We start from the raw sequence: 24593 nt of genomic DNA, 5'->3' as shown, positions 1-24593 counted from the left end.
AGAGGATCAGGGTTAACCGATCCAACCTGTACCGGACTGTACTGATCTAAACTGGACTGCTTGGTGGAAATGGAGCCTATGTTAGCAGTAAGAGTTTGATTGTTTGAAAAGGACTTTAACATTTTTGTACGTAAAGGGGGGATAAATGTGCGGGGGATGTATCATGACATGGTGAGCAAAACAGAACAGGGTTTTTGTCCCATCCTCAAGGATCTCGCCATCAGAACAACTCTTTCGTTAAGTCTATCTGTTTGGTGGTCAAACTGGTGGTGTTTCCCCAAGATAAAGACACCGTTTCCCATGAGCACCATCACTCACGGTCTGCATTTTGATTCAGGAAACGTTTCAAACAGGGAATCTTCGAAACTTAGAAACTGTGGGCATTAACTTTTATGTGCTCTTATTTGCACCATTAATACTTGTGTTTTGTTTTTATCACACTTCAAATCCAGAATAAGCAGCGGGATCCCACACCTCGTAATTTAAGCATGTCATGCAGGCCTGATGGAAATGTTTCATCACTCTGGAGAACTTTCTGTGAAATTGCAGAGACCTTTTCCACGCTGCATAACAGAGCCCGCAGATCCCCTCACTCTGGTTTTAAACCTTGAGTCTTCTACCTGTCGGTATCAGCCATCGCCTGTTGTTTGGCCGTCAGTGGGCGTCCTCACAATCTTCCTTTCCTTGGTATTCTTTTTCTCAGAAAGGAAGCTGTGTATTTATTTACTCAGTGCGTTTGGAATTCCCTCTGAATGAAATAAATAAATCTGATCTACTTCCCCTGTAGCATCTCTGTGCTGCCTTTCAGATGGAAACATCACAGGGCTCCGTCTCTGCAGGATGTTAAGGTGCCTGGCACAAACAGAGATCAAGGAGGATTGCCAAGAGATAAAAGAGACAGCATCAGAAAGAGGAGAAGGATTGTATCTTACTCTCTCTGTTTTTTTTTTTTCTGTGGGAGTTTGATTATCTCTCTGAGCAATGAACCAAAACCCAGAAGACACAAAAAACAGAGTTTAGATATCTTTATCGTCTTTTCAGTCCACCTACTCACACGTTTGTTTGTGACGACAGGCTGGTGAACGTTATCCATGCAGGCATCTACAAAAGCTCCCTGTGCAGGCCTCAGCCCCCCTCGCTATCAGTGCGAAGAGATTAGCTATCAAACTCTGCTGCTGCGATAAGAGCATGGCGGCAGTGAGGTAGGTGGTTGTTATTACAGCGTACGAGCAGCAGTAGGTATCCAGCTCTTAATCTGAGAATCGCCTGTCACAGTTAACATCTTGTTAGTCTTATCTGTTGGCATTATTTTGGTCTGAAGCTTCCCATTGTCAAAGGATGTCAGCTGCTCTCCTTCCAGTTAATTCACACGCCATATACTTTGCTTTCTTACGAAGGTTTTTCCACCGTTTTTCAAATTATTGATGTTGTAAGCAAGCTTGTTGGGTTATTTTAAACACTTTTGTTTATGTGAAAACTTTTGGAGTATCTACATGCTAAAGTTAGCTAAAAAGCAGGCTAATTAACACTCATATTAGCTATTAAGTGATGCTAATTCAATGCTAACTTTAATGCATTTTATGAGCAAATCAGCCTAGGGTTAGTTACATGACAGTTTTTATTGGAGGCATTTAGAATACTTCTATAAATTAGCTGCATGCTAATATAAGCTAAAATGAGCTAAATCATGTTTATTTCAATGCAATACATGAGAACTTAGTTCAAGTGAAAGTTAAATGACACTTTTGAGAATTGAAATTAGGGATGCACCGATCCAGCTCTTCTGGTTCTGATACCAATACTGATACTGATACCGATACCAGGGCTTGGGGTATCAATTGATACTGATACTGATCCAATACCAGTGTTAAATGATAACCTGTATGCCCTACTGTGGGATAAGACTGGTAATGGTTTGGGTAAAAGGCAAAATGAGTATATGGAATTACTAAAGTTAACATTTATTTAACTATAAAATAGTTAAATGTTTACCAGAAGTTTGGTTAAAACCATGATTCAGAATGTGCTGAAATGAATATTCAGTTGTAATATTTTTCACCCTGTAAACCGGTAATTCAGCGAAAACCAAAGAAAGTGCATCAGAGGTAACATTCAAGTATCCAAAAAAGAAAAGGGAGAAAGCTGGTTGCTTGGTTCGGCACCATGGATCAGCCCCTTCCTACCAGCTTTAAGGGGGCACCGATCCACCAGTACCTGGATCGGTATCGGTGAAATGTTTTGGAGTATTTGTAAAAGTTAGCTACATGCTAACATTAGCTAAAATTCTTTGTTAAACCATGCTAATTTTGATGCATTAGATAAGAAATAAAGCTTAGGGTTAGTTAAGGAAATATAATTTGCAGAAAAGTTGTAATCACTCACCATCAAAAGTGTTAGATAGTTGAGTACTCACTGATATAAGTAACAATACCACCAATACTTTAGATGAATAACATTTCAATTAACACTGACAGATCATTTAACACAAAGACTGCACAGTCACTCTCATTTAAGTCCAAAATAAAACACAAGCAACTTTCGTTGAGTTTACGATTTGTTTTTCTTAAATTAACAAAATATCAATATAAAACTAACAACTGTCAGAGTTTTTGTGATTAAAAAGAAAAACAACAAAGTGAAAAATAAAACAGTGTCACTCTTAACCCTCCCTGGTACAGTCATAAGCCACGGTCCCACCAAGTAGACCGGTTCGGTTCGTTTTGTGACGTTTCCACTTACTCATCCCGGGACAGATCCCCAAATAATGAGCTGTCCCACTTTTTGGGACCCTTTCTAAGGGTGCCAGACTGAACTGATCCGCTCTCGGAAGGTGGAGCTACAACAATGCAGACCGTTGATTGGTCAAAAGAATCGTCACTTACCCCGACAGCCGCTGCATTTCTCCTGGCAGCTCACAGACTTCTCTGAAACGAAGCTTGATTGTTCTTTGTATCAAAGAGCTACATGCTAATCACAGAGAGGACGAAATGCTGCATGTCTTCCATCGTTGCTCTTTGTTTACTGTGTTGTGTTTTTCTCTGTCGTTGGATTTATTAGTGGGGTACACTGTGTCGCGCTGCTACGGCGTCACGCTATCGTTAACCAGGAGAGGGCACAGTTTGCTGTGGAAATGCAAATGGGATCAGGCTTAACTGTACCAAACCGTGCCAAACCGTACTGAACCGAACCGGACTGCTTTGTGGAAACGCTGCTATATTGTCTGAACAGGACCTGACGCACATTTGCTGTTGTGTCAAACCACAGTAATCAAGCGCCAACTACTGGTGAGGACTAACTAGGCGTACGATATTTTTGCCATGAGTATGGGCAGCCACTAGTACTGAAATACCTTGAAACACAGCTGGTATTGGCCCGATACTTGGTATCAGTGCTTACCCATCCCTAATTTTTGAATGGAGAATGCCACGAGTCTCTATTGCATGCACTTTACCCTTTGCTACATGCTAACTTAAGCTAAAAAACAAGCTAAATTATACCTAATGTAAAACAGGAAGGCTACGCTAATTTCAATTAAATGATGAAGTCAAACACCATCAAAAGTGATTTTGATCATTTCTCGAAATGTAAGAACGCTTTGACGGCCATGAGTCTTGCACTTCCAGGTTTTAGTGTTGCAAATGAAATTGTTTGACTTTATTTTTAGACTAAGGTTTATTCACTTTCCTCCGACTGACCTCCAAATATGTCCAAACACACTTTCTTGTTCACTCTGCACATTCCTCCCATGTTTCCAAATGATGTGTACACTCCTGAATCCCTATATCCCTTTGCAGAGTCCACTTATACTTAGGATACTTTAATAATAATAACAGTTGATGCTGTGCGTCCTGCCGAGGCTTGTGGATGATACCTCACCGCTGAGTGACGGACGGGGCCACTCATTCACTGGGGCTCGCCATGCCAGTCCCAGAGGTCTCGCGCTGTGGTCCGCCTGGTTTGGCCGCTCTGCGTTGGACACCACAGAAATGTGCACGCCCCAGCACAGCTCCCATTAATCTTATTTGTTAGAGACTAAAATGATGTATGCGGTTTTCCACGCTGTGCAGATGAGGTCTGCCTTCCCATGCTTGGGTTAAGGTGCCGGCTCTGATCCAGCTACTTAAAATCAACAGCCGGGGCCTCTTCTTCACGTCTCCCCTCCGTTCTTCACGCAGATTTTCACCGAGCAGTTCAGGAACCTCAAGAATTTCATGCAGCAATCTTTGGCAGAGTGACAGAAACTTAATGTATAGACAGTATTATATACCCCAGGTCATACAACCACAGCGGAAATTGCTGGAAGACAGAATGACTTCTGCTTTGTTACCTTGGTTTTCTCGCCTACTGCTGCTAAAAGGTGTTTCTGTGTCACGTGGTAGCTCTGTGTGTTAACTTTAATGGTCAGTGTTTGTGCTCGACCTCAGTTTCTCTTGGGGCACGTCTGCCAGGGTATTCTTGGCAGGCCTTGGCATCATATAGACTGTTTAAACTCATTGTTATTTTTTATTGAGCTGTTCTCGGTGCACTCGGGGTGTTTCTCAGGTTTTTATCATTAGCTTCAAAGAAAACAGACTGCAGATTTATCCTTTGCAGCCTGGAGGCAAATACATAAATTACATAATGATCGGACGCAGCATTCCTGCTTCTTGACTCTTCAGCCTGACCACTGAGCTCCATTTCTGTCTGATTTATGGTGCGTTGTATTGGGCACGCGACCAGTGTTGACCTGGATCACATGTTCTGGGTATTATAAACTCTAAATGTTGTGATTTGACTCCAGATATATTCCAGTTAAACACACAGCTGGCTGTCAGCCGTATCGCTGCTCCTTTGTATAGCTTGTATAGTTTGAGAGTTCTTTGGCTGACGCTGATGTTACCGCGAGTGTTTGTGTTGGGAGACGGCCCTGTGTGGACCTCTTGGCTCCGCAAGTTAATGGGCTGTGGGGCACTGGCGGGCCCCTGTTGGGCCCCTGTGGGTCCTATCAGAAGCAACCAGCCATCCAACCAATGAGTGCTCCTCAGTAAGCCTCATTAACGCTGTCACCCCTCCAATCCTCTCATCAGTGACTCACACGTGCGATGACTCAACACCCTCAGCTGAAGTTACCACCATCCACCAACCCGAGATAACGGATTATCAGTGACACGGTCTAATCTGATCCCAGCTCAGGTTCTACATAAAACAAATACTCATTGCCAACATGTTTGGCAGGGGGATTAGATTTCTGTCTTACCTAATGGGACAGAAATGGATGACGACTTTCACAAAGAGATCCTGATAAAAGAATTTATCTCTGTTTGGTTTGAGCCCAGAGTCCAAACTGTGGATGTAGGCTCTGAGTGGAGTTTTGTTTACGTTGACTGCTGAGTGACGACACTTCCCAGTCTGCACTTCTTGTTCAGTACATTTAAGCCCCATTTCTACCAAGTGGTTCAGTTCAGTTCAGTTTAGAGATAGAAATAGAAAATACTTTATTTATCCCCGAGGGGAAATTCAGGAGTCACCGCAGCATTTAAGAAAACAAAAATAAGAAAGAGTATAGAAAGTGCAAAAAGCTCCATAAGAAATTAGATGACGACATCCCGTCCACCACTCGTCCACCACTCTCCAGCCCAGCCAGCCTCCACCTCCACAGGGTCCAGGACTGAGCTTCTTCAGCAGTCTGTTCAGTCTCTGTCTCCTGGATCCTGTCTGCTCACAGCAGGTGAAGCTCTTCCAATGTGGCACCAGCATCTGATGTCAGCTCCGTCAGTCATGTCCATGAACAGCACAATGCCGCTGGGTTAGCACAGCTAGCTCGTCCATCCCCCAGAGATAGATCCCATGTTCCCAACAACGATGGATGGAAGGACAGGTCCACGTCGTCACCTCCCAGCTCACATCCGAGAACCAGCACGTCGTCCTCACCTCCTTCTCCTCAGCTCGAGGGAAATCATCAAGCCCTACACTAGTTAGCATTGACATGCTACAGGCTGCTAACAGCTAATTTCACATGTAAACAATGCAGCCATGGTTACATGTAGGATCTCCAGACAAACACAGGAGAAAAGTAGTAAAAAATACCGCCGAAGCCACAAAAAGTTTGGTGTCCGTGACCGACAATGAACCATACAAAGTGATGATCCACTCCAAATACAAAGATTACGAAAAAGAGACGAAAAAAATGACAAGAAACGGACAAAGACGAGAGAGCTGCTGCAACAGGCAGCTACTTGGGCAGCGCCTAGCAACGAACCAAAACCAGTTTGTCTCGGTACTGGAAACATTTCTTGGCACTTCCGTTGACTAATCCCAGGACAGATCCCCAAATTACCGACCCGTACTGTTGGTGTGCCAGACAAACCGACCTAACTCCAGAAGGTGGTGGTACAAGACTGCAGTCCGTTGATTGGTTGAAAGAATAGTCACTTATCTTGCAACAGCAGCTGTATTTCTCCTCTTGGCACAAAGTCTTCTTTGATACAAAGCTTGATTGGGCTTTGTATCAAAGAGCCACATGACAATTACGAAGAAGACAAATTGCTGGATGTCTGCCATCGTTGCTCTTTGTTTACGGTGTTACATTTTTCTTCTTGGTAGGATTTATTGGCAAGGTACACTGTGACGCACTGCTATGGCGTCACGCTAATATGTAACTGACACAGCTACCGGCAGCTTAGCTAACATACTGCCTGCCAAGATGGGGCAGGATCAAATTTGCACCAAACTGTGCTAATCCAAACCAGACTGCTTGGTGGGAACAGGGCTTTAAGGCACTCAGCAGTCGGACTAAGGCCCCGTTTACACAACAACGTTTCATCTGAAAACGCTAAAACGCAGTGAAAAAAATCTGCGTTTACACGGAAATGCTGATGGACTGAAAACCCTGTAGTAAGCATGCATTTTTTCTGATCAAAAATAGCTTAAATTTTCTTCAAACTCTCCAAAAAAAGGTTGTCAGTTTATCATCACACAAGATGAGGAAACACAAGTCATCACGCTAGAGATGCTTGGACCCAAAGAGTTTGGAAATATCGTCCAAAAAACAACACAATGTGAAACAAAAGACCCAACCATACCAACCAGTAACCAGGGCCAAATGGAATTCATCGTAAATTCCTGCGCTAACACGTGTGTGAAATCGTGGGAGGAATCTAAATATTTAGTTTTCATTTCCGTGTCGTAGGAGTCTGTGAAGTCATTGTTCCCTGGGCAGGGAAGCCCGCTTGTTCCCAGACAAACTCTCATGTTACCAGAAAGCCTGTTTTCTTCTTCCCAGCTGGTCCCACAGCTCAGTCAGGTTCTTGTTCCCTCTTCCTCCTGCGGGCCCAGCTCCAAACCCAAAGCTCCAGTTTTCAGCTTCCTATTGCTGCTCTGAGCCGTCTAAGACCCAGAACCTGGTGGCGGTCACAGGAGCTGCCGTTGTAGGCTTCACCAACGACAGCTTCACTTTATGATCTTGACTCGTGCATTAACACCATGCCCAGACCTCTGCTCCACACGCTCTCACCTCGTAGCCAAACCAACACCTCAATGCTAATTTTAAACTCTGCAGTCTCCAACACAAATTATAACTTTTTCCGCTTCAGCTTCTCTCCAAGTCTCCCAGCTTTCTGGATTTCGATTTCCAGTATTATACGCAGCACAGTACATTGGAGAAAAGCAACAGAACATTTATCGTAGCAAAACGGCCAACCAAATTAAACAAAATCTGACCCAAGCCTTTCACATGTCACTGCTCTGGACATTTGATTTTTTTTTCCCATTCCTTTTCTTATTTCAATCATCAACTTTTCATAACATCATACCCCCAAAAAGCTTCTAGTTTTGGAGCTGACATCTTGCCTTGTTGCCTTCTGAATAAACGCAGTAATACATCCCCCACTGACCAAGGCGGCATCCCAGCCCAAAGACTTCTCAATTATTCCAAGAGAAGCTGAAAAAATGTCAAAATATCACTTTTTTTCATCTCTTTGAATCCAATCAAATCATACTGCATCAAAATGTGTTGTATTGAACAGCACAGTTTCGTATTGAATCGTATCAAATCATATCGTAGAGTTTCTGATCTTATTGTTTCTCATCAACAGCCCTCAGGCAGGGGTGGCCAACCAGTCAGAAACCAAGAGCCACAAAAATCACCGTGGCACTACAAAGAGCTACATCACACTCGTGGTCTCACAAACACATTTTCTGTTACACATGAACGAAATGACATGAAATGAAAATAAACACATTTAAAACTTTTAAAGAGAGATTCATTGTGTTTGTAAGTGTGTTTAAATTTGTATTTGGAGCCGAGTCAAAGACAAGTTATATAGATGGATAGACTGATCAATACATCGATTGATTGATCTCCCCAGCCATTCCACATGAGCTGTCGTCACCTTATAGAAGTTTTTCTCAGATCAAATTGTTGTGGTGATTTAGAGATTTTATTTTGCTGCTTTGTATCCAGGTCTTCTTTTATCTGAAAAGTTTCTTTTTCATTAGTTATTAGAGGTTAAACACAAGGCTTCACATCACGCTGGAGCAGGGGAGGAGGAGGAGGAGGAGGAGGAGGGGTGGAGCACTCATGAGCGGTTGAAAGGAGCACACGTAGAGAAGAGAAACTGAAACTTAAGTATCAAACTAATCACCCAAGTACTGATTGATACAGATCCCAACGTTGGCATCAATATAACAATATTTTAGATTGATCAGCACACCAAAAAGCAAAGAGCCACATGAGGCTTGCGAGCCGCAGGTTGGCCACCCCTGCGCTCAGGGAATCATTCGGATACCTCTCCAGCTACCAGTCCATTTTCCAATCCATACTGGGACTCAAGCCAGCAACTCTCTGATTGCCAAGCCAGGTCCCAATGGACTGAGCTACTGCCAGCCCCTCATAGCACCGTGTCAAATAGTCGCATATTGAATAGTGTTGCTCCAAATTGTACCGTATCTGATCATATTGACTTGAATCAAACAAAAACAAATTGTACTGTATCAAAGAGTGTTTTATCGTTATGTTTTATTTCATGTAGGGATGTCCAGATCGATCACATGATCAGAATCAGGGCTGATCAGGTCATTTTTAACGACTGGAGATCGGAGGAAGGGGAATCGGAAAAAGCCTGGAGCCTTAGTTCTTCTTTTTAATTAAAATGTGTATTATAGCACATCATCATTAATTTTAGAAAAGAACTTTATTTGTCATTATAACAAGTACAACGAAATTGCAAAGAAGAAATTGCAACCTTATTGTCACACACATACAAGACAATCTTGTGGTGCACCACTGAGAAGCTTATTTTCATTTGCTGATCCAATGCTGCACTAAGTAGGGGAAAAAAAGAGCTATATCCATGTTGGATAGAATGATACCTTCATTTAAATAAAATAAAAAAAACTCAAAGGACAACTTGTAGGAGTATCTTTTCTTTTCTATTTTCTAAATGCATTGCTGAAAGATCGGATCGGGAAATATTTGGATCGGCAGATTCTCAAAATAAAAAAATCCGAATCTGATCGGGAGCAAAAAAAAACATGATCGGGACACCCCTAATTGCATGTACTTCTATAGGTACCAACCGAATTCTGTAAAAAGTACTGGGTACCGATTCATGTAAAATCAAAAGGTACCATGTTGAGGTACCTAAACCCATCCTTGTGACTGTGAGGGAGTGGAAGAGTAGGCAGTTTTCCATGCTGGACATGAACACAGCATTGCAAGGTTATATATTGAAGAATAAATATGTTAAATTGGAAAAAATTACATTTTATTATTAAACAAATTTATATTTTTTAACCACTTCAACACACAAAAGTACCTAAAACTGGTTGAGTACCGATACCAATTGCCAAGTACCGGGCATCGGTACTGCATCAATATATGGAAGGTACCTATCCCTACTTGTATCGTATCCCAGTGTTTTCCAAAGTGGGGATTTCAAAGTGCCAAGTTTTAAGATAGTTGAGAGTTAGATTTTGAAGAAAACATCTAAAAACATCTGAAACTGAACAATTAGGGATAGACATGATTTCATTAACTTTGGGGGATCAGCGATCGGCCCATCCTTACATATGAAACTGATCTATTAAACCTCCAGGAAGGTCTGACAGCCAGCCTTTGTTGCTTTTTTCTCTGAGACCTTAAACTCAGGGACTTTATTGGTTGTTTAAGTTAAAATATAAAGATTTTATTGTTTCACAGGTATTGTTCAATGATTTCAATAAAATAAGATTGGAACATTGAAGATATATGCTGTCAGTTTTTCGGCCAGAAAATTGTGAGCGGTGCACCCCTAGTTTGTGAGTCACTGATGAACAGTGGTCAAAGAGAGCATCATTCCCTGATACTTGTGTTATTCCAGCACATTATTTTGTCCATCTTTTTTTAACAAGCTGCTAACTGCTGCTGGGTAATGGTTTATGAATTTGTTGAACTTTTTTTTTTTTTTTTTTACTCCTTTAAAATACCGTCCCATCCTGCCGGACAAATACCTTGTACAAAAATTCCTGTCACAAGTTCTGAGAGCCTCAGGCTTTATGAACAGGTTTCCTAAATTTGTCTGCGAAGCAGTCCAGAAAATTCTCACTTTGCAGTTTGGCAAGTAGAAAATGTGCTCTATTTTACTTCATTAAACAGGATTCTAATTTATTTTGAACCACCAATTATCTCATCACTAACCTCATTATGTATTAAGGACACTTAAGAAATGAGCACTTGTAAACGTTAAACAAAGATATTATTCTCATTCAGAGTCACATGTTGTGGCTGCGGATAGCTCAAAGGCACGACTTCTAACTCAAAGGAAAAGAAACAGTGGTTCGTTTCATGGATATTTACAGCCGAGTCACTTTGATACACTGCTGAATTTTTGGGGCAGTTATTCCCATTGATCCAAAAAGCATTTAAAGAGTTTGTGAAATTAAAGATAACTCTGCGGCGAACATCCCCGCTGCCTTTGAACCTCCTTCTTCCGTCCCAGTGATCAGGTCTCCATCCTCAGGCCCAAACCTGGACTTCCACACCTCGGCTCACCTCCAGTTCAGCCCTCTTCACTCTCCAAAGCCCTTCCTGCTATTTTTAGTCACTGCGCCTGTGCCGGCGTGGCTCCACTGTTTGCCTAGTGTGTGGTGTTGTGACAAGGGCCCGCATGGGAGCCGTAATGATACAGTGTCTCCGTCTCCCTCCCGGTGCTCAGATACAGATTGTTTAAACAGTATCCTGAGCCGGGGACGGGTCCCATGACAACTCCATAAATATTTACCAGCAGCAGCCACGCCGCTCCGCTTGACAGGAGCTCGTCTGCAGGCGTCCTCTGCAATGTTTTTCTTTTGCCCTTTTTTTCCATTGTTGTCTCTCCCCACTGTAGTATGTGTTGTTTTGATGATTTCCTTTGGATGTTGTTGATTTTTTTTAAGTGTTTTTACTAGCGCTGCTTTCACCTTTACACATCATCATAATCTGCCTGGAATGTCAGGATGTCCTGAGTGTTAGCGCTGCATTGTAGCACGCATGCTTTAGTAAACACATAAAAAAGACACGCCGTAGTCCACGTTTTGTAAATCACGTTTAGAAATGGGATGTGTTGTAAAGGTCAAAATGAGCTCAGGTTCAAGGCTTTTCCAGACTTTTTGAGTCCTGCATCCTGCAAAAACACAATTTTACTGCCAATCTTTTTAGATCTTGAAGATGACAGAAGAGGAGTTAGTTGGGCTTCCTTTCACCCTGAGCTCTATCATAATGACATTGTGGCTTTGCTTGTATATCACTTAAAACGACAAAGACTTGCAGTATGTTTCGTTCAACTATGAACAATTGCAAGCATCAGATCGTCTTCAGGCGGATTTACGCAAACTGCAAAGAAAAAATTATGGCTTTTTGATCTGGTAAACTTTGTGTGCACAGGAAAATTTTAGAATAGAATAGAAGGGGAAATTCAGGAGGAGTCACTGCAGCAATCCAGAAAACAAAATAGATGCTGACAGCTTGTCCATCATTGTCCAGTCAGCCAGCCTCCACCTCCACAGGGTCCAGGACTGAGCTTCTTCAGCAGTCTGTTCAGTCTCCGTCTCCTGGATCCTGTCTGCTCACAGCAGGTGAAGCTCTTCCAATGTGGCGTTGGTGTCTGCTGTTAGCTCCGTTAGCCATGTCTGTGAATAGCATGATCTGGGTAAGTACAGCTAGCTCGTCCATCTTATTGGAGATAGATCTTACGTTCCCAATAACAATGGATGAAAGGACAGGTCCATGTCGTCACTTCTTAGCTCACACCTGAGAACCAGCACGTCTTCCTCACCTCCTTCTCCTCACCTTGTGGGAAACATCTGGCCTAGCACCTGTTAGCATTTACTTGCTTCAGGCTGCTAACAGCTGATTTCACATGTAAACAATGGGGCCATGGTTACATGTAGGATCTCCAGACACACACAGGAGAAAAAGTAGTAAAAATATCACTGAAGACAAAACCAGACCAACAAATGAGCCATACCAAGTACTGATCCACTCCAAAATGCAAGACAGAAGACAGAGTTGCTGCAAGAAGTGCTCCTCTTCAGATCTGTTCCAGTTCTTGCCGGTGTGACAGATATGCACATAAATAAGTTGACTTTCTATGATACAGTCAACTTTTATTTTATAAGTTTCAGTCTCTTATGAGGAGCTTGCGTTGGTATATTTCTGCAAGATCCTCAGAGAAAAGGTCTGTGGTGTTTGCAGCTTTATGCACAACAGGGTCGGATGAAGTGTCTTCGCAAAACCACATTTCTGTGCTGCCATGTTGCTTTTTATTAACCCTTAAATACTCTGTGGTTTTTGCAAAAACTTGCAGATGAAAGGATAAATTATGTGAATGAATGCATCCTTTTTCTGCCACTCATCTTTTTTCTATATGATAAAATAATGTCCTGTGTGTGACTAAAACTAAACCTTTTATTTACCTGCAGACACAAACAACCAGAATGTTCTCTTCTTCTACAGATGATGGGAAGATCTTCCACGGCAGCGGGGTCGGGGATGCGTTCGGCCCTCGCTGCTTCAAAGGTGACATCATGGGCTGTGGCATCATGTTCCCACGGGACTACATCCTGGACGGAGAAGGTAAAGGTGCTTCACTTACTCTCATGTCACTCATTAATGCCGTCGGCGCGACTGTGGGAGGTTTCGATCTTAAACCTGCTTATGGTGGTTTAGCGTAGGCGACATTCGGTCTTAACTGAGAAATTTATGTTGTAACCGGGGAAGAAACTGGATGAAAACCAAGAGAAAACCTTCAACGAAACCAGAAATTCTTATCCCCTTCCTCCTGTTTCTAAGAGGGACAAATATAAACTTTACAGGTCTCAGATGGTTTTAGGAGATCCTTGAAAAGTATTCAGGGGTGTTTCAGTGTTCTGATTTAGGGTTTAGGGACAGGACCTTACTGAACTCTTGTGCAACAGAAAATGTGTCAGTTTGTGGTTTAATCAACATGTTTGCCGTCCGACTCTGTGTGTGTGTGCTCACTGTTTCCTGTCCCGGTGTTTAATCAGAGAGTACAACCTGCAGCTCAGCGGCAGCTCACGCACACTGTGCTCCGTTTGTCCTCAGGTGACATGGACGACTGGCTGGAGATCCGACCTGGTCACGCTGGAGTCCAGAATGTTCTGTACCTCAATGACGAAGAGGAGGAGGACGAGGAGGAGGAGGAAGAAGATGGGGAAGAAGCAGATCAGGGGCAGGAGGGCAGGAAGGTCACGGTGAGGAACGCTAACAAACACACACACGGCTGTGGTAACCATTTTTTTGTGTGTCCAAACCAACGTGGAGCTTTCAAGCTGCTCACGCTGTTTTCATTCGTTCCAAAGACATAACTGTGCAGCCGGTCAGGTGTTTGATAATTTTATTCATAATGTTTGTGCGTTTTATTTAAGCTTTTAGATTATTATGTAGGTTGGCCACACACTTGACAATCTATGGTAGATTTAGGGCTTAATTTGCCTCCCTAATGATCGAGGGGCATGACCTCCGGACACATGGCGCCAAATAATCCAAAGGTCAATTAACCCACATGGGGACGTGAGAATTCTGACTTTAATTCCAGGAAAAATAACCTCCAAAATGACTTTTTTGCATGATTTTTTAGTGGCCATCATTACCCTTGTAATTTCCATGCATTAGCTCATTGCCAGCCAGAGCATTTTGACCGATCTTTCAAGACCCATAAAATATTGTTATTATGTCTCTGTAAACGCTGACACGGCCACAGGAAGAGTAGACTTGCATCTTTCATGTCTTGCTTCATGTTTTTTGATCCAAAAATGGAGAAAACATTCTTTAAAACAGGGCTCATCCCAACTTGCAGCGTCTCGCCGGAGCCGGGAAGAATATGAGACAATATGGGAAGTGCTAAAATCTTCTGTTTCTTGAGTGTCCGCTTGAGGCTGGCTTCAGAAGTACCGCAAGTAATAAACACACCAAGCCAAAAAAAGACTTTTTTACAGCAGAAATGAACATATTTACAGCCTGGTTCAAAAAACGTATCCTGTCTTAATAGGATATTAAGACCGCAAGCTCACATCACTTCCAATATGGCGGTGATAGCCAATCTGCTTCAAAAATCTGTTTCAGAAACAGACGAGTGATGTCGCGGAGACTACTGCTGCGTTCCATTTGTACTCAGAAGTTGGAATTTCCGAGTTCTGAGTGGGAACACCTAGCTGGAATGCACCCATGAAGTTGGAGCACCCACACCACCCCGAGTTCCCAGTAGGAAATTCAGAGTTTGGGGGTTAACAGTAATCAAGCTCCCGTTATATTCTTTTTATTTTAGAATTTCTGACTTGTGTTTGTCGCAATGGATCAGCCGTTTATAGAGTATTATTCATTGTTTATACACAGAAATACTGCTGTTAAGTTTTCCCGACTTGGCAACTGGAACGCTGAACTCCGAGATGACGTCACTCCCACTCCCGACTTCCCAGTTCTGAGTACAAATGGAATGCAGCATACGTCCATTAAACATACAGACTATGGTCTCGCCATGTGTCTGTCATCTCACATCTTCTCGCTCATCTCCACCAGATCCCACCTCCCCTTGTTTCAAATCAAAATCAACATCTGTCAGTTGTTGTAATAGAATTGACGCCTATAGGCGCTAATGGCAGCCAACAAGTTAAATATATGAGGGTGTGATCATATTGGTAAATCATAACTGTGGCTAAGCACATTTAAGGCCGTTTGAGGAACGGTTCACTTCTCTGCTTTGGCAAGGTGGGCTTCAGCACAATCATTTCAAACAATAGCAGAGTGTTAGAGGGCTGTGTCGAACCAAAACGACTCAACATCACCCAAAAAGTCTCCAAAGTCGTAGCAGTGCTCTCTGTGTCTCATTGTGCAGACTCTGATGAGATTGCGCTTTCTGTAAACAGATGCTTCACGATGACGTAGGCAGGCCATGCTTGTGCCTAAAGTCTGGTTTATATTGGATGAGTGTGCCTGCTGGTCGTGCTCCCCAGTGAGGAAAATGGCGCTGCAGGAGGGCAATCATTGTGGAGTACAGCACGGAGACTGGACCCTAAGTCAGCTTTGGTATTAGACATGAATCGTGCCTTGTACCCATTATTTTAGCAGAATTAAAAATGCCAAATGTGACAATATGAAATCCTATTTTTCAAAAGAGATTCACATTTTACCACAAAAAAACCAAATTGTATTAAAAATAATGTTTAAACTGTCAAAGAAAGTGGCACAGATGGCCTAGAGGTTTAGGCTGCTCCTATAGACTGTATATAGAGTGGACAGCGTGGCTCCGCCATTTATCATTGTACGGGGGGATCTGAGTGGAGCTGGGTGACAAAAATAATATTTTGGTTCTTTCAAGACTCTAGACATGACTCTACCTCCTGACATATTTTACAATCCCCGAAAAAAATACACGTGAACGGCAGCTGTCAATCATCGTTAAACGTGACGTACAATCTCATTTTTAACCTCTTATAACTAATGGAAATGAAACTTTTCAGAAAAAAGAGGACTTGAATACAACACAGCCAAATAATATCTTCAAATCACCACAACAATCAGGCGCGAGAAACATTTCTACGAGGTGTAATAATTTTTCAAAGTTTGACCACAGCCCATCTGGAATGACTGGGGAGATGGATTTTTTGACCTATACTGCAGTCAGCCACCAGAGGGAGCAGTTTTTGTGGTGACTTTGAGCCAAGCAAGATGACGTCCATTATTTTTACTGTCCCCCCTTTAAAAAAACTGTTAAAGGAAAAGGACACTGAACATTCCTCCTTCTGCTTCTTGAAACTTTCCCCAAACTGTCTATTTGATGCGTTTTTGCTGTAAAGTGTCGCTTAGTTCAGCTTTAACAGAAACTCAGCGAACGCACATGAAGAAATTACATTCAGTTCAGTTCAGTTCAGCCAGTGAAGACCGGTTTCTGGTCTGCAGCACATTCCAAATCACAATGAGACCACGATGCCAAAAACAAAATGTAAACAAAATCAGAACAGACCGATGCAGAGCAACCCCAAAAAAAACAGAGTACACAGGACTTGGATGGATTGTGTAGATGTAATGACCTACATTAGTGGTCGTACAATCTGTCCTCAGGGAGAAATATAGGGCTTCTAAAGTGTATAATGGGGATCTGTGGCTCTGATATATCATGGATCAGTTTTTTGTGCTTTTGTGAAAACTCCTCTGACCACAGCTGTTTGTGTGGAATCTCATCTCGAGCACATTTCAGGAAGATACGGGATGTCCTCCGTCGTTTTGGGTCAGAAATTAATATTTTCAACTACAGAGAGTACGGAGACTACGGAGTGGGTCAAGGGTCATAATCTAGGAATGTGAGTTTGTTGATTGTCAGAAAACTGAGTGGCATTAAATGAAGATTGTGTTAACTGATTATTTTTGTATTAACTTTGACAGCTGTAGCTTTTTAAAATATTTTTATATAACAAAAGATCCTTGAATAACTTCTTGTGGTGTCTTATTTTGCATAGACTACCCATGATCCAGTAGGAGTTCAAATATGACCTTGTTTTTTACCACAATCCCTCGGGGCCCAAATCAAAGTGTATTAGTGTGTCAGCAGGTCTCTTCAAACCGGCTCAAACATGTTGACCTTCTTACATACATGAAGCTTTGTTTTCCACGCATGTTGGGGAGATTTTGATGGAGATATTTCTCTGCAGCTCAGTGAACGCCTTCCTGCACTCCGATCATCTAACCGCTGATTCCTCTGTTGTTGTTTGTGATTGTTTTTTAATTACTGCCCTTCTTCACTCTGTCCTGACTTGTAGCCGCTGGAAAAAGTTGCCCACACTGTTGTGCAACTGGAGGCCGGGGGGTCACTGAGCGGGTGTGAGCGCACGCTGCACTGAAACCTAAGTGGGTGAGAATAGAACAGGCCGAGTCGTAATCCAGGGATTTGTCAATATTTATTCAGCAGGACAAATTAGCCTGAATGCAGCGCTGCTCGACTTCGCCGAGGTCTCTGTGGGCACGGCTGCACGTGTTGGGGGGTTACACTCGCCCTTCATCTCTAATTGAATAGCGGTTAAGCCTTTCTTTTTTTCGAGTGGGTGGTACAGTAAATGTTTGATATGTGACTCAGCCTGATTTATGGAGGACACACACTCCTGCTACTTCACTTGTTGTTTTTAGTGTGTCGGTATTTGCTCTCAGACTTGGGGAGAAGCCCTCGGTATTAGCGCTGAAAAGCTTGTTGATGTTCGATTGAGGACAGCTGGATCAGGTTTGATCACTCTCTGATTTAGTAGAGACTTGTACTGTAAACAAACTCCCTGAAGACGGCAGACATTACTCTGTCACCTGTTTGTTTAACAGTGTTTCCTAACTGCACATAAGTCCTGCCTCTCTGACTCTTCTCGGTTTCCATCAGTCAGTCGATTTATAAAAAAAACCGGAGGAATTGTTTTTGTTCCCCATCAGTAAAAACCAGGCGTATGAAAGTCTTCTCCTGTTGTACTGAAGTGAAGCCAAAATCCCACCACTGTTCCTCCTTTACTCTGTTGCTGCAGGAGCCCTGATTGGTCCATAGAGCTGTCAATCATTTTTTGGAATCAAGTCACTTCTTAAAAATAAACATGTCAGAAAAATTAACATCTTTGTATAAAACAGCACGATTTAAATGAAATATAGTGACAGGAAGTGTGTTTGAAGAAACATTATTTGACTAGTTTGAAAGGAGGTGGCTTTATGATCACTACTGCAGCCAGCCACCAGGGGGAGCTCTAAGGGACAATCCCAATTGACACTCTTTCCTCTCCACCTTTGTCTTACCCCCTCGTCTACCCCTTCCCCTTAAGGCTGATTTATGCTTGATGCGTCTGTGGGGTCCGTGCAGCTTTGTGCGGACGAATGATGCCATTCTTGCACCTACACCCCTTCGCACGGTCCCTTTCATGTGGAAAATTTTCATGCCACGCCCATTAAAAACTTTCTAACCTGCCAGATGGAGATGCGCAGACAAGATGGTGGAAAAACGTGATCGCCCAGTGATCGAAGTGCAGAAATACAGGCATCTGTAAGACTCTTCAGAGAGAGATCACCGTGAGAACCGAGTGGTAAATCATGGCGTGAAATTGCCGCCACTCTCGGCAAAGAAGAGGCATCAGTTAAAATAACCTGGAAAAATCTCAGGGAGATTGCATTGGCAATCATAGCTTATGTAGCTAATGCAGCTCCTGAATGTAGCTTATCTGTCTAATTGTTCATTAAATGCAGTTCATTGTAGTGAAGTCAGTTTGCTGTGAATGTGTCGCACTGCTCTGACATTGCTGTAGCTATCATTGGCTGTAGCTGTGGCTATAGCAGCATTAGCTAGATCGTAATGACAGAAGAATAAGAATAGAATAGAATAGAATAGAACTTTACCGTCATTGTAACAAGTACAACAAAATTGAAGTCACAGCAGCAATCAAGAAAACGAAAGTGAGAAAGTGTATAGAAAGTGTAAAAAGCTCCATAAGAAAATAGATGCTGACAGCTTGTCCATCATTGTCCAGTCAGCCAGCCTCCACCTCCACAGGGTCCAGGACTGAGCTTCTTCAGCAGTCTGTTCAGTCTCTGTCTCCTGGATCCAGTCTGCTCACAGCAGGTGAAGTTCTTCCAATGTGGCATTGGTGTCTGGTGTTAGCTCTGTAAGCTATGTCTGTGAATAGCTTGTTGCTACTCTGCACGGCTAGCTCGTCCATCTTATTGGCGATAGATCTTACGTTCCCAGTAACGATGGATGGAAGGACAGGTCCATGTCGTCACTTCTTTGCTCACACCTGAGAACCAGCACGTCGTCCTCACCTCCTTCTCCTCATCTTGAGGGAAACATCCGGCCTTGCACCAGTTAGCATTGACATGCTACAGGCTGCTAACAGCTGATTTCACATGTAAACAATGCGGCCATGGTTACATGTAGGATCTCCAGGCAAACACAGGTGAAAAAATAGAAAAAAATATCAACTGAAGACAAAACCAGTTTGGTGTTTACGACCAACAAATGAGCCATACACAGTAATGATCCACTCCAAATACAAAGATTATGAAAAAGGGACGAAAAAATTACAAGAAACGGACAAAGAAGAGAGAGTTATTAAATTGTGTTTCTGTATCATTAACAATGACTATCAATCCTAAAATCTAAAATCATTATTATTCTGACAGATTTGGTGGTGATCTCTGTCTGGACGTAGTTTTTTGGCTCTTTTGTTATGACCCAGGGGTGCTCGTCTTTGGTTTGGGTGGGTTCCTCGTTTATTGACACAAGTTTGTCTTTATATAGTCAGTAAGACAGTAAGTAGACAGTGTCTACTTACTTCAAAGTGACGTCATTAAGGTAACCCTGTCAAGTAGCGAACTAACGATTGTTCCCCACTGATGCCAAAGTGTGCGCTTTATACTCTATTTCTTTTAATTTGTTATGGTTTGAACTCATTGCCGCCCCCTTGTGGTCCTGCAGGTGTTCTTCACCAGAAACGGGAAGCTGATGGGTCGTAGGGAGATGGGAGTCCCTCCAGGTGGACTCTACCCGACCGTGGGGATGCTGAGCAGCGGAGAGAAGGTCAAAGTGGACCTGCATCCTCTCAGCGGATGACCTCAGAGCGCTGACGGACTGCTGCGGTGGCCTTGCATGCTGCTAACACTGGGACACCCTCAGATCAGCCACACACATGCACGTCTTCCCAGAACTCAGCCACGGCTTTAATTTATAAGACTTCCACAGGGGCGCACCCGGGCTGGAGCGTCCTCCTGGTCGTAGTGGGTACAGAAGGATCCTGCCGTGTGTTGGATGTGTAGCTCGCAGATAAAAACTCCTGGAGGATATTTAACGGTTAATTCTATGCAATCTGCACTGCTCTCATCCTCACGGCTAACCTCGCTCTGCATGCTCACCGAGCTGTTAAACCCTCCTCATGAGGTCTGGCACACTTCTGTTTATTTCATTTGTCACGACCCCAAGCAAAGCAGGGCCGGGCCGGGAGTTGTGCCGAGTCAGAGCTCGCTGACGGTTTATGTTTCAGGGAATACACCCTCTGTCCCTCTTTTCTTTCTCTGGGCGAGGCTGCCCTCCTGTGAGCGATCAGGGACCTGCTGTTGCCCCACCTGGCTCGCTGCTCTCTGGGAGTTTGAAATGCACGCATGGATTAGTCTGAAGATTTTGGAAACGCGTCCCGGCTCACCCTCGCTGAGCAGCGACAGATCAGACGTTTGAAGAGATTTCTGAGTGTTTTTTGTAGTTTCCTGTTGGAGCTACGGATGAAAACACTTGGGGTATATTTTTACAATCAATCTGAGAAATATTTGTTCAAACTTATCCGCAAAGTTCAGGGAATGTTTGTGTTTGCACTTTGGGAGTGAGAGCTACATCTGAATCTATATTCTTTGTATCATGCAGTCCTGTAAAGAGTTAAACCTTTATCATGAGCCGTTAAAAACAACCTTAGAGTTATAAAACCTTTATAAGTGAGATTAAACAGTCCCAGGGCCGTTTTTACTTCTATCTCTAAATGTTTTGTCTTTGTGTGCAACCTTTACACCCCGTGCATGTTTCCTCACATTATGAGGAATTATTTCCTGACTTACTTTTTTCTTTTCTTCCAAAAATCTATATTCTGCAGGTAGATTATAAGAGACTTTAAAGACTTAATTTTCTGTTTTGTAATCAGAGGATAACGTCCTCTTCGTGATGCCATAAGAAATGAAATCACTGCTGGATGGACGATGTTGTTGAATGCTACGTGTGATGCATGTTTAACGAAAACTCAGATGATGTGTGAGTCTGCAGCTTTAAGGGTCTGTATCACAACAACAAGACGCTGTTGGAAAAACTGGTTTCAGCATTTTTACAAGAGGGAACAGTTTTGGTGAATAATGAAGAAGAACAGATGATTTTAGACAAGTTATCGTTGCTAAGTTGATTCTCATTAATAAAAGTGACGCCAAAGACGGCCCCAACCCATGTGATGTCAAACCAATCAGCAAAAACACATTCCTGCTCTGCCTGTTGACACTGTGGCAAAACTGTCCTGCAATCCGGACAACTTCAGAGAGCATCTCTAAGCTGCGTAACATTTCATGTCCATGGGGTATATGTATCAATTTTAATAAGTATTAATTTCAAGAAATTATCAATTTTACAGTGAGTCATTTGGGTGAAGTTTCACTTTCTTTTAATATAGAAAATTAACAAGTTGAACTTATTTAGGTAAAATTGCAAATCATGTTTTGGAATTTACAGTTTTTGTGCCGTCTGATTTCTCAAATATCAAGTTTGCTCTTCAAAATTAACACTAGAATACATGTTTGTGAAACTTATTTTAGGATTATTTGTTTAAAATAATCATTAAAACTTGACAAAGGTGTTTTAAAAACTATTTTAATGATTTATATGGATAAAATACCCGTAAAAAAAAAAAGAAAACTATAAATCAGCAACGGTTTGCTCCAAAGTCACATGACCCAAATCAGCTGAGGGCCCATCCTTTTTGGTGTGAACCTTGAAGAAAGTGTGTCATGTTTCAGCTCCTCCTCATCAATATTTCATCAGAATGATTGTCTGTACATGAAGCGCATTAACTGTTCATCAACTGTGTTACCAACATTTTCTGCTCTTCTTACTATAGATGTTATAAAGAGCAAACTGTGAAGAAAAGGAGCAGAAATATGAGCTGATGGAGGTCAGGTGGTGGCATGTTCAGGGTCTGCAGTTAGCACAAGGGACAAAAAATGGAGGAAATGTCGACTGTGTTACTGTGATTTTTGAGCCATAGTTCTTTTAAATTTTGTCTAAACTGTGATATAAATAATGAGGGACATTTCTAGGGAGTGTAGTCTGACAGAGAAATGTTGAATAACTCTAAATTCAGTATACTATGGATTTATGTTGAAAAATAGTCACAACTTTTGTCCATAACACTGTTGACAAAATTATGCTCCAAATTTTTTTAACACATAATATTAAAGAATTCATCAGAGCTTAAGCTTGCTAACTAATGAATTAAGTTCATTCCAGGTGTATCATTTGCAATCAAATAGAATTTAAAACAAAAAACACATATTTTTTCACTTTTTGTAAACCTGAAATGTTCCCTAATTATAGAATCACTCGTTAACAAAAGAGAAGTGATGGCGCTCTTGCAGAGTTGCGACAGCCAAACCTTTACATAAAGCAGGATAAGTAATTCTTGATTTGTCTCTGAACTAAGGTTCCTGTGAGGACCTTCTTGTATATAAATATATTACTTTTGTTGCCCCCTGTGGACTAAACTGTAGCTCTTTTATTAACCAGTTTTGTCCTGTGCATGTAAAAGAAACACAAAAATCCCCTTACTTTTTAATTGTTTTATCACTCATTAAAAATATTTTCCTTGGATAATTTAAGAAAACAGGCAGCTTCACCTAAAATCTCACTTTGGTTGTAGTTTAAGAGTTTTAAATATATTTATAGATATATTTAATCTAAAATATAAGTGTTTTCTGCTTCTGTTGGTTTTGTAATCAGCTAAAACGTTCTTACCTGAGATTTAAACATCATAAAACTGTAAAATAAGACTTCAAATAATTCCTCTGAGCCCAGGTCAGAGTTTAAGCCTGATCAACCTTATTCTGATCTTTATCTGAGAAGCTTTAAGTGAAAGATTTTATGGTTCCCGCAAGGGATGGGTACTGACTCATTTAAAATCAAATGGTGCCATGTTTCGATACCTGAACGCATTCTTGTGACTGTGAGGAAGTGGAAGAGAAGGTGATTTTCCATGCTGGACATGAACACAGCATTGCAAGTTTATATATTATAAAAACAAATATGTTAATTGAAAAACTTTGAAATTTTATTATTCAAACAAATTAATATTCATTACCACATAAACACACACTTAAGTACCAAAAATTGGTACCGTTGAGTACTGTTACCAATTGCTAGGTACCTGGCATTGGTATCACATCATTTTAAATATGAAAGGTACCCATCCCTAGTTCCAGTTTCACAAATGTGAAAAAAAATATTGCTTGAACCATTTTTATCGTCTTACTTTTCTATCTGAGAGCCAAAACATGTAAGGGACTTAGATGTATTTTTAGAGATTTTGGCGTTGTGGACAGGATCCAGGTGGACCACCTTTCTGGCCACAGCTTAAATAAGAAGTGAGCTATGAAACAATGTGATCCAAACAGACCCAGACTTCTCTGATCCCGTTGTGTGATGCAGACCCTTAGAGCTGGATCAATCTGTAGGTGAATGAGAGGTCACTGTATGGTGTCAGTGGGAGCTGGTTTCCACTCACAGTAAACCTGTTTTCTGTCTGTTTAAAGGGAATAATCTCAATGTTATTATACTGTATCAGCTTGAACAGATAACTAACCTCTCCATGAATCTCTCCACATCGTCTAACATCTGCACCCTGTATGTATGAAGATCAGCCGCCCTGTGATGTGAAGTATACCGTACATTCCTGTGAGGGGACTGCCGCAGGTCTCTGTAGCATGAAAACAAACATCAGTCACGCACAGCCAGAGGAAAACATCAAACAGCACACAGGGTTAACTTTTCAATCACATATCTGCTGGAGATTGTTTGAAGCTGTTGTTCTGTTTGTTGTCAAAAAGAAGAAGAGTTGTGTTGTCTTCTCCTGCAGGGCTGGATCAAGACCTAGAATCAGGTTGTTACAGCCTGGGCTGTAAACCACACAGAGCAAAGATATAATGTGACACCGATGTGGACATTTAGACCACGTCTCATTTCAGGGTATTGAAGTCACTTCTTTCAAGTTTACTCAGAAGTTTCACTCTTCAACCAAATTAGAGCTGGTTTTCTTTTTCTTGTAGTGACTCTGACTTAACTCACCAAATACCTGTAACATTTGCTCACTTTGTTGACTTGCACTAAATTGGGCTTGTTCAGTTCATGTATGACCATCAATAAAGGTTACACTATGTAACAAAGTGATTAACTGTTTTGTGAAGTTTTCGTCTCTCACTTTGTATTTTAAGGATTTGTTTTGCGTTTATTTGTTGTTTTTGCAGTTTTCTCCTCAAGATGGGCTTAAAAACAGAGATTTGTTTGCTAATTTGTTTGCTAATTCAGGAGGCTTATCTGGCAAAACATTATGGA

The 24593-nt window shown here is 41.9% G+C and overlaps 1 protein-coding gene across 1 annotated transcript in view; it reads left to right on the top strand.

Moving 5' to 3' along the window:
* Positions 1–24400, top strand: part of spryd3 (SPRY domain containing 3) — an 87498-nt gene extending 63098 nt beyond the window's left edge. Inside the window, exons 9-11 of the mRNA XM_074681293.1 lie at positions 12950–13069; positions 13559–13707; positions 19944–24400. Of these exons, the coding sequence (XP_074537394.1) occupies positions 12950–13069; positions 13559–13707; positions 19944–20078 (404 nt within the window). The 3' untranslated portion in view covers positions 20079–24400. The remainder of the gene's footprint in view (positions 1–12949; positions 13070–13558; positions 13708–19943) is intronic.
* Positions 24401–24593: the final 193 nt, after the last annotated feature.

Source organism: Halichoeres trimaculatus, unplaced genomic scaffold, assembly GCF_033239565.1.
Source record: "Halichoeres trimaculatus isolate MK-OKI-2021-1 unplaced genomic scaffold, fHalTri1.1 fHalTri1_scaffold_11, whole genome shotgun sequence".
Lineage (NCBI taxonomy): Eukaryota > Metazoa > Chordata > Actinopteri > Labriformes > Labridae > Halichoeres > Halichoeres trimaculatus.
Note: the sequence above shows the minus strand (reverse complement) of the source record. Positions and strands in the feature narration are given on the sequence as shown.